The sequence below is a fragment of the Elephantulus edwardii genome, unplaced genomic scaffold (genome assembly GCF_000299155.1).
Source record: "Elephantulus edwardii isolate Elephantulus edwardi_28Jun2011 unplaced genomic scaffold, EleEdw1.0 scaffold00263, whole genome shotgun sequence".
NCBI classification, from domain to species: domain Eukaryota; kingdom Metazoa; phylum Chordata; class Mammalia; order Macroscelidea; family Macroscelididae; genus Elephantulus; species Elephantulus edwardii.
The window spans coordinates 867869-878739 of NW_006400013.1; the positions used below are offsets into that span (position 1 = coordinate 867869).

Sequence of the window (10871 nt, forward strand, 5' to 3'; positions counted from 1 at the left end):
TAGAGCAGGGTTTAGGGCTGTTGTGCATAGGGTCGCTATGAGTCGGAAGCGACTCGACGGCACATAATAACAACAACAACTTGAGAACAATGCCTTTGCTTTATGCACTGAGAGCAATCCCCATGTATAGAGTATGCTTGTGGGTTTCTTCCCTGACATGTACCACGCTGAAAATGCTATTTAAGGAGGAAGTGCAGATCCAAGTCTCCACTGTCTGGACCCTGTGTAAGTCAGCCTCCCAGTCACTGTCCCCTGTATCTCCTTCCTTGATGAATAACAAGACCTTCCAGGATGCACTTATTCTCTGATGTCTGCACGTCCTACCCTTGACCCTCTGCTATTTGGTCCCAGGGCTCCCAAGCGCAGGAACCCATCCTGGTCTCAGCCAAGACCATGCTGGAAAGCTCATCATACCTCATCCGCACTGCCCGATCGCTGGCTATCAACCCCAAAGACCCGCCCACCTGGTCCGTGCTGGCTGGCCATTCCCACACCGTGTCTGACTCCATCAAGAGCCTCATCACCTCCATCAGGTCAGTTTCCCTGTGTGGGGAGAGCAGTGGGCTGACCTCTGAGCAGGGCAGGAGTGACAAGCTCACTAGTCCGTTCCCTTGAGAATAATGTTGCTCCCCATTATCTTCATCTTCTGAGTACTGGTGGTAGTTCTGGCCATGTTGTTGTTATGTGCCATTGAGTCACCTACGACCCTATGTATGCTCTGAAGCCTGCCCTATCTTGAGCCAGTCTCACTAAGTCCAGCACACAAGCCCCTACTGCCCCAGTTACTGCATCAATCCATCTCATCTGGGGCATTCCTCTCATGTGCTGTCTGTCCATCCTTCTGAGAATGATGTCCTTCTCCAGGGACCAGTCTCTCCTGGCCACATGCCCAAAGTATGTGAGACAGAGCTTCAAAATCCTAGCCTCAATGAGATACTTGGTTTCAGCCTCTCCAACACACACCTACTTGTTTTCTTGGCAGTCATGGTATGTTCATACAATAGCTAATTTAAGCATTATTATGTGAAAACTTCTGTTGTAAGTGCTTTACCCTACTTTCTTATTTGATCATTATAACAACCTCATGAAGTAAAAACACTACTCTCACATCCATTTGATTGATAGGAAAATTCAAGCAGAAAGAACTTGAGTAGCATTCCTGTTACACTCCAGCCTGATGCCTCTTGCTCCATCCTTCTGATTATTGTACCATACTGCCTGTATCTAGGAAGTGAAAGAGCACCACTGTTCATTGGCAAGATTGGGAATCTTCTAAGTTTGAGAGGCTCCTTGAACCACTTTCTGATAGAATTATTTGCTAGAAGGATTCAGATTTCAGAAATGCCGTGTACTTGTGGTTATAGTTCAGTTCAGTGAAATGATACAGATTAAAGCTGGCAAAGGGATGAAGCACATAGAGCCTGTCCCAGTGGAATCATACACATGATCTTACTTCTCCTGGAAGCATAACCACACTCAAGCAGGGCCAACTAAGGAAGCACCCTCAGCCTTGGGATCTAGAGTTATGTTGAGAGTGGTCATGTAGACTTGATTGACCATGGTGGCTGACCTTGGTCTCCAGCCCCTCCGGAGGTTATCTGATAACTCATAGCCAAGACTCCCACCTAACTCATACCATTAGCATAAGACCTCCAAATAAGCGAAGAGGCTCTTAGCAGACAAGGCATTCCGAGATCTTAGAGGTTATGCCAAGGAGGTAAATCCAGAGATAAGCCTTTCTTTAGGCAAATTGAAGCTTTTAATGCACACATTTCATTTATGAGTAAGACAGAAAGAATGTCCTAAGACCATGGCAACCCTGATGTCCTTTGTGATCATAAAAATAATTAGTTCAGACTCTGGCAGCCCCATGTGCTACTGGGTAGAGCTGTTTGCTGTGCAGTTTTCAGTGGCAAGTTTTTCAGAAACCCAATTGCCATATCTGCTTTCCTCAGAGACCCACCCCTCTGAGTGGACTTGATCTAGCGAGCTCTTAGAGAACAAACTGCCGTTTGCACCCTTTAGGAATTCCTTCCTAATCCAAGGAGCCTGGGAAACATTCCTTCGTGTCGATATAACATTTTTAACTTGGCCAGAGTCAACTCCCCACGACATGGAATGTATCACTTTGCTTAGTTAGATCTTGTTTCTTTATTGCTTTTAATGTTGAACACCACAATTAACTTTGCAAAGGAAAATCTACTAAATGTTTTCATTAGGATTAAGAGGCAGGGACTTTGTGAACAGACTGTAATAAATCGAGCATAATATGTTTGCACTGAAAATAGTGCTGCCCTTTTTACTGTCAGAGTTCTACACATAAGGGGCTCTTGTGGCACCGGGGTTAAAATACTCTGCCGCTGAGCAGAATCACCAGCCATTCCCCAGGAGAAGGATGTCGTGACTGTCTTCTTGCATAAAGATTTACAGCCTTGGGAACCTTGTGGGACAGTGCTGCTCTGTCTTACAGGGTTGCTGGGGTTGAACTCAACTCCATGAGAGTTTCTCTCTCATTCAGTGAATCCACATTCAAGCTCTCCTTCTGCATTTGTTTGACATCAGCCTGGAGTGAAGGGCAGCACCCTATCCTTCCCACCAGGGATGTAAAGAGTTATCTCAAGTCTTAAATCCAGAAAGGTGCAGGTGAGGCAGAGAGGATTGCCAAGCAAGGACCACAGGTTTATTCCTTAATGAGGTGATTGACTGGAGGGAGGAAGAGGACAGGCCCCTGGACCACTGAGGCTCTGACAGATGGAGGAGTTTAAGGCTGTTTTTGACTTGCATTGTTCTTTCCAGAGACAAGGCCCCTGGGCAGAGAGAGTGTGACTACTCCATTGATGGCATCAACCGCTGCATCCGGGACATCGAGCAGGCCTCCCTGGCAGCTGTCAGTCAGAGTCTGGCCACAAGGGATGACATCTCTGTGGAGGTACGCCGGGCTTTGTGCCACTCAGTCCCCTCTTGGAGGTCCTGAAGAAAAACAGCATCAGCTTCTGGGGTCTGTGAGAGAGTGACTGGGAGGCTTTGATGCTTGGGTCTCATCATGAGACCGCTTTCCCCTGTGGAGGTACCGGAGGTGCTGGAGTTAATGCGGAGTAGAGAGAATGAGAGTTTGGTGAAGGAGCAGCTGCACTGGGGAGGGCATGGGGAGTTCACGTGTGACTGAAAGGTGAAGAGACTATCAATGCCAGCTTGTTAGAGTGTGCCAATAGATAGTCAGGGCTGTCACACTCTGTTTAACATAACAATACACCAACAAAAGCTGTTTCTCTGTTGTTACATTCCACTGATGTGCTTTTTTAGGTAAAGTGCAGATTTAACACTAACTCTACTATATTTAAGGAGCTCTGTCTAGTGGTCTAGTGGCAAGAAGCTATGCTGCAATCCTAAAGGCACGTGGTTCAAGTCCACTAGTTACTTCATGGGAGAAGGATGAGCGATTTCCTTCCATGGTGATTAACTGCCTCTGAAAACCTACCGGAGTGTCAGCTATGTGTGGGTTCTGACTCTGTGGTATACAACACCACTACTATATTTAAGGCATTCTGGTGGCTTAGTGGTAAGGAGTTGTGCTGTCGATACAAGACAGTTCGAAAACGTCAGGTGCTCCTTGGGAGAAAGATGGGCAGTCTCCTTCTTATGATTTATTGCTTCTGAAAATCAGCTTTGAGTCAATTCTGAGTGGACAGTACATAGCAATAACAACAACTAGTATATTTGGTCCATACAGAACTAGGAGACTTTTTTTTGATTAAGGTTATGCAGTACCTAGTATTTGGGGAAACTTGCATTTTGTGATTAGCTTAGATCCAGTTTGCCCTCTACTGAAGGTTTTCTAAAGTTGAAAATAGAATTTCTCTACTTCAAGTTTTTCTGTTTCCTGAACAAAGCCTCATAACTCCTATTTCTTTCCCTCTATTGAAAACATAGCACCTGACACTTAGTGTATTAATGAAACATGGACTTTTTTGAAAATACACTTACTGCCATTGAATTCATTAATAATAGAATTGTGGTCTCCACCTCTAGGCAGTGGATGTACAGTGTAGCTCGTTTTCAATCCATACTGATGTTGTTAGGTATGAGCAAGTCCACTCCAGCTCACAGTGACGCTGTGAACACGAGCTGTGAATCTTGCCCCATCCTGTGCTCCGCTCACTACCTCTGATACACTCAGGCCCATTGCTATAGTCACTGTTTCAGTCCATGTTGTTGAGGGTCCTCCTCTCTTTCTCTGACCCTCCACCTTTCCCAGCATGATATCTTTTTCCAAGGATTGCCCCCTCTTGACAACGTGTCTAAAATACGTGAAGTGAAGTTTCACTATCCTTGCCTGTGTTAATTTTTATCCATAGAACTGTATATTTACTTTAGTTCCATCCCCACCCACTCATTTCCAAGGAAAGGAGAGGTGAACATTCTCCCTTTCCGAACATTAGAGTTAAAACCTTAAAACCTGTTCTTTAAAGAATAATATAGATACATGTAGCTATGGAAAGCCAGTTGCCAGAATCATGTATACTGAAGACTAAGAATATTCACCTTGAGAACAGGAACGAAACAAGACTGCTCACCAACATAGCTTCTGTTCAGTATTGCTTTAGAAGCTCTAACCAAAGTAATACAACAAGGGGAAAAAAATGTAAAAGTATCCGAATTAGAAAGAAAGAAAAATAAAACTATCTCTATTTGCAGATGACGTGTTCCTATATATAAAGCCTAATATATGGATACAGAAAAGTGAACATACGTGTACAGCTTGATGAATTATCACAAATGAACACACCCAAAACCCAGGACCCGGATGAAGAAAGAGGACCAGCGGCTCCAAAGTGCCCCTCTGCCTCCATCCTTTCACCATCCCTCTCACAGTGAATCTTCTAGGACTTCCTTTTTCCATTTTTATTATATAAATGGAATGCTACAGTGTGTTGTTTTCTTACTTGGCCCTTTCATATAGAATTTATGCTTTTCTTTGTAGTCCATAGTTGAAATTTTCTTTTAAGCAAGACTTATAAATATTGCTCCCTTTTATCTGTATGTGCTTCCTAGTTATCCCATATTTAATTTAATAAACCAACTTTTCTAAGCCAACGTTGTTAGACTGTTCTTGTGTTCTTGACCAGAATCACAAGATGAATATGAAAAGAGTTAAGCTATCAGCTAAACGAGACCATGGGAAGTTTGGCGCACTCCCTGTCTCCTATTTTCTAGGGCTTTGTTCTTGGTGTACATTTTAGACTGTGGTTTTTCGTGACAAAGCTCATCCCATGCCTCCCACCCTCACTCTCCCTCTATATAGCATCCTTCTGTGTAAAAGGAGCAAAGGGCAGAGTCTCTTTTTCTGATGACTTTGTTCCTGTGTCAGGAGCTGTCCAGCGTCCTGATTCACAAATCCTGCATCTAACAGATGAAGTGGCCATGGTATTCCTACCATAAACCAGAGCCTGCTTCTTTTTAATCAGCTTTGCTTCTCAGTCTGCAGGTTGGCTTTGGGTAGTGTGCTCATTTTGTGATAACTCATCAAGCTGTATACTTAAGCGTGGTTTCCTGCACCCATATTAGATTTTAATAATCTTCACCTTCGGATTCCCCATCTCTCATGCTCAGTATCCTCTAACCATCATTGCTCCATTGCTTTTCAGCAAAATTTCTATTCTTTGGGATAGATAGATGATAGATAGATAGATAGATAGATAGATAGATAGATAGATAGATAGATAGATAGATAGGACCACCTTGAGGGTATCAGCTTTAATATTTGTGTCAGCATCATGTTGCAATGAACTACAGCCCAAGCTGAACTCAGCGGGCACCTCAGCTGGAATTTCACAGGGCACTGGTCAGAATGTGGTCCCGCTCTCCGAGAGGTGATCTCATTTTCCATCTTTCTCATTCTCCCTTAAGACATTATTGGTTCTGGAGAAAACAATGACCTAGAAGCTCCCTCAGTCCTTTCTCCATTAGTTCTCCCATTTGGATGAAATTGTCTTTCCTTCTTGGAAAACCATAGCTGGTGTGCCTTTTCAGTAAAACACTGAATAACCAGTAAAGATACCAGTAGCATCAGTTTGTCACCTCTGGTTGGTAGGAACGAGAAACCAGGAAGATCAGTGGTTGTCAGAAAGGGCTGAAGTGAACTTTTCTGAGATCTGCCTCTAGTCTCTCATCAGAAGTAGTCCAAGGGGTTGGAGCCCAAGGGAGCCAGCAGTGTGGAGAGCAGGGTGAAGCCACAGCTGCATGGGATGGGTGCAAGCGTTTTGATGTCCATTTCATGGGATTCTCCTTTTTATAATTGGTGCAGCCCTGTGATGGACCAATGTGGGATGAACTTGACAATTCTCTCCTTATCAGGCCCTACAGGAGCAGCTGACTTCAGTGGTGCAGGAAATTGGACACCTCATTGACCCAATCACCACAGCAGCACGGGGAGAAGCAGCGCAGCTGGGACACAAGGTAACGTACACAGAGGGAAAAGAGGCGTGTGTTGGCGCCCTTTGGTCCCAGAGCCTGTAGGACCAGGTGTTGCACTTTGATTCAGCAGTGATTTAAGCTGCAGAAAATCTCACTCAACTTTCTCTTGGCATCTCACCCAGATTATATTCCTTTGGGATCTGTTTGCACCTTGCACTGACAGAAAAGCTCTTGGGGAAATTATTCTGGTTGCACTTAGCATTTTCAGTCAACAAAAAAAGTTTATATTCAGCCATCACTTTTCTCTGAAGTAAATCTATAGCTGTACCTGGATTCCTAGCCTAAAGTCGGCTATGATTTCTTAGTTGTGGGCTGGCCCCATTCTGATGTGTCTAGAGGGACATCATTCTGTGGTATCTATTATGGTGCCTGTTGTTGTTGTTATTGTTATATACTAACTCATAGAGTTGGAAGCATCTCAGCTGACCCTCCAGTGTGGTTTCAGAGGCTGTTAATCACACAAGAAGAGATTACCTGTCTTTCTCCTGAGTACCTGTTTTTAGGGAGAATTAATTACAGACAAAGATCTGCTCCTTAGCCTGAAAAAATCTCCACAAAGGCATGGGTGAAAGAAAACAACTTTGTTTCTGAATCAGTGTTAAACTTGAGTGGGCTGTCTCTCAGACAGTCTGCTGAAGAGATCTCAAAGACAGAAAGGCATCTTACTCTTTAGTGTAGCTACTTGGATACAACTTTTTCCCTTCTTGTTTTCAAGATAAAGTTGTCGATTTTCTCTTCTCTTTATGGCTTTACGTAGATTTGCAATTTGGAACCTGGCACTACCTGAAGTTAAGCTCATCTCCAACGAAACTGGAGAAGAGAGGATTATTTTTCAAAAGAAAAGTCTCCGAGGTCCTTCAGGAAAGATCTTTCATTTACACAAACAGAGAAAGAACTTAAAATGACACATTTTCTGAAGTAAAGGCCGCTGCAGGGTCGCTGTAAGTCAGAATCAGAGTAGTGGCTATGAGTTGCTTTTCGTTTGAGACAATACTGATGGTTCGGTGGTAGAACCACCAGTTTAATTTTTAATTTGAAGGCAATCTCATGGCACAACATTTAAGAGCTGGACTGAAAGGCTGTCAGTTCAAACCCTTATTTTTTTCTGCTCTATAGGGAAAAAAATGTGCAGTCAGTTCCCTAAAGACTTTAGCCTAGAAATCCTATGAAATAGTCCTTCTCTGTCCTATCAGGTCATTATGAGTAGAGGTCAACTTAACAATGAGCTTTGGTGTTGTAGTGTGTTATGAGCTACAGCGCTCATCTAGACCAGAGGTCGGAGGTCTGAATCTACAAACTGCTTTGCAGGAAAAACATACAGAGTCTCCTGTAACAATTTGCAGCCTCAGATGGAGGATCCCTACCAATTGAAATAAACTCAACAGCAGCAGTTCTTTTGAGTTGGTGGCTCAGGGTAGACTCCTCACCTTCATTTCCCAGTCAGTAGTTCACTTCATGTACAGCCATCACCCATCTGCCACAGGAGGCTTGTGTGCTTCTGTGATGCTGAACAGGTTTAATGGTAAGACAGTAGGAAGAAAGGCCTGGCAATCCATTTTCAAAAAAAGACCAGTAAAAGCCTTCTGAATCACAGCTCTCTGATCTGCAGGCTTGCTTATGGGCAGCATTTTACTCCATTGTGTGTGGAGTCAGCATCAATCAGGGAGTTTCTTGACAACAGCATTTTCAATTTGTACTGAACCTTACACTGTTCTTACCATGAGGAATGGTCACAGATTTCACTTTGGGATGGCTTAAGTCTCCCTATGAGGTCCTGCCTGAGGAGTTAATACCTACATTTTATTTTAAAGTGCTGAATGATGCTTTATTTGGGATTCACTTTGCAATCCCTTGAAGTGATATAGTTGCCTTGACCAGTAGTAGCCTGGACCTCAGGATGAAGAGGTCAGAAATGAAATTCATAAAAACCTTCAGGGTTTCCTTGCATTTATCTGTCAGTGCAACTGTCCATTTCAGTGTGCAGATCAAGAAATAAAGGAACCAAAATCTTTTCTGCAGGTATCGATTTTTAAAAATCAATGTTGCTCTTTAAATTACCGGAGCGCTTCAGGGCCTATTAAGCTTTCTGCTGGCTCTGAGGTGAGTTTTGAGCTTTAAGATGGCCGATGATTCTCTGTCTCCTCAAGTGTGGCAAATTCCATTTTTCATCTTATTCCTTCTAATAGGAAAAAAGGGTTGGTTTGCCTGTGTGAAGAGAGTTTGGAGATTTGACCACAGGGCCCTGCAGGCTGACTTGTCTATGAAACCATTTTCTAGATTGAATTTTATTCCTCAAAATTATGTGTTGGAAACCTAACTCCCTATACTTGTAATCCTGGTTGGAAGTAGGCTTTGTCTTCTTAATGTTGTTGCTATTAGGTGCTGTCGAGTCAATTATGACTCATGGCAAACCTGTGAACTGCAGATCTGAACCCTGTCCTACACTTCCTGACACATGAGAACTCACTGCTGCAGTCAGCGTGTCAATCCCTCCAGATGAGGGTCGTCTTCTCCTTCGCCGACCCTCTACCTTTCCAAGCATCATGTCCCTCTCCAAGGAATGACCTTTCCTTGCAACATGCCCAAATATGATGTGAAGCGTCAGCATCCTTGCCTCCAAAGAACACTCTGGCTGTACCCTCTCCAAGACATGTTGTCGTTGTTGTTGTTGTGTGCCATCGAGTCGCTTGCAACTCATAGTGACCCTGTGTACAACAGCCCTAAACTCCGCTCTGTCCTGTGCCAATCGCACTGTCTCTGACACACCCATCCCAATTACCCCAGTCACTGAATCAATCCACCTAATAGAGGCCCTTCCCCTCCTGCGCCGTCCCTCCACCCTCCCAAGCAGGATGTCCTTCTCCAAGGACCTATCCCTCCTTACAACATGTCCAAAGTATGTTAGACGGAGCCTCAGAATCCTTGCCTTCAAAGAGCAGCCCGGTTTGACCCTCCAAGACATATTTATTGTTATTTTTTTGGCAGTCCATGGGATGTTCAGTGCTCTTCTCCAACACCATAGCTCAAAGACATCAATTTTTCTGTCATTCTTATTCACTGTCCAGCTCTCAAATGTATAGCACGTGATCAGAAAGACCATGGCTTGAATCAGACACATCTTAGTCCTCAAACTGACATCACTGAGGCCATACCAATATAGGAGGTGTCATATACCTAGTTACTCTTGAAATGTAAAAAGGAAAGACAGATGTCAAATGCAGATGACCAAGGAAGTTCAAGAAGAATTCTGGCAAGTCTGAGGTAAGGATTTCCTCCAAAATGGACACAGAGCTTTCCCCTAGAGCCTCCTGCATGGTGAGAGAATACTTTTTTGTTCATTAAAGTCATAGTAGCACAAAGAAACTTAAGAGCCACGGAAGCTGTGTTACACAGGATCCATCTCAGCGCTTTACATTTTAGTAGGACTTTCACGAGAAAGTATATTTAGACTTCTTTAGAGAGCAGTAGGGAGCTCTGGTGGCCTGGTCCACAGGGAATTGTGCTGCTAACCCAAAAGTGGCCCATCTTCAGCAGTTCGAATCCACTAGTGGCTCCTTGAGAGAAAAATGGGCAGTCTCCTCCCATGTGATTTAGTTTCCAAAAACTCACTTGAGCATTGGCTTTCAGTAAGTTCCAACTCAATGGCAATGAATTTTGTTATTTAGAAGGCACTGTCCCTGTCTCTGTAGACACTACTAGAAGATTAAGTTCTTTGTCAGCCACAGAGGCATCAAAAGAAAAATAATATACTTGTGTCACTTGAGATATAAATTTACTCTTTGCACTTCAGCTAAATAAATCTCTCACCTCCTGTGAGTTTTGAACAAAGGAATCCTCTAAGACCAAGTATGGAGGAGTCATCCACTGAGAAGTAAGTAGGCTCCCCACTGCCCCCTCTCCAGCTGAGCAGCTGGGCCACTACTTGGCAGTGAGTAAGAAATGCAAATTGTCAGATGACACCTTAACTCCAGAGAATCAACATCCTGTATCAGATACTTAAATAAACCTCTGTGTTATTTTAATTTTGTAAGTTAACCCACGCTGCTTGCTGAAACTGAGGAGGACCTGAAGTTCTTGCTGCAGAAGGTCAAGGACTGCAGTCTTCAATATGGATTGAAGCTCAACGTCAAGAAAACAAAGATTCTCACCACTGGGCCAATTGGCAGCATCAGCATAGATGATGAAGAGATGGAGAGTTAACAGTTTTCGTTTACGTGATCCCACAGTCAACACTCTGGTTAACAGCAGCCAGGAAATCAAGAGACAAATTGCATTGGGAAAGTCAGCTTTGAGGGACCTCTCAAGAGTACTGAAGAGCAACGATGTCAGGCTGGAGACTAAGGTGTGCCTGATCCAAGCTATATATAGACTTTGCAATTATGTGCTATGCATCAGAG

General features: G+C 43.7%; 1 protein-coding gene across 1 annotated transcript in view; it reads left to right on the forward strand.

Moving 5' to 3' along the window:
• Positions 1 to 10871, forward strand: part of TLN2 (talin 2) — a 282673-nt gene that overhangs the window by 147136 nt on the left and 124666 nt on the right. The window contains exons 35-37 of the mRNA XM_006899628.1: positions 334 to 533; positions 2797 to 2929; positions 6355 to 6456. Coding sequence (XP_006899690.1) covers positions 334 to 533; positions 2797 to 2929; positions 6355 to 6456 — 435 coding nt within the window. The remainder of the gene's footprint in view (positions 1 to 333; positions 534 to 2796; positions 2930 to 6354; positions 6457 to 10871) is intronic.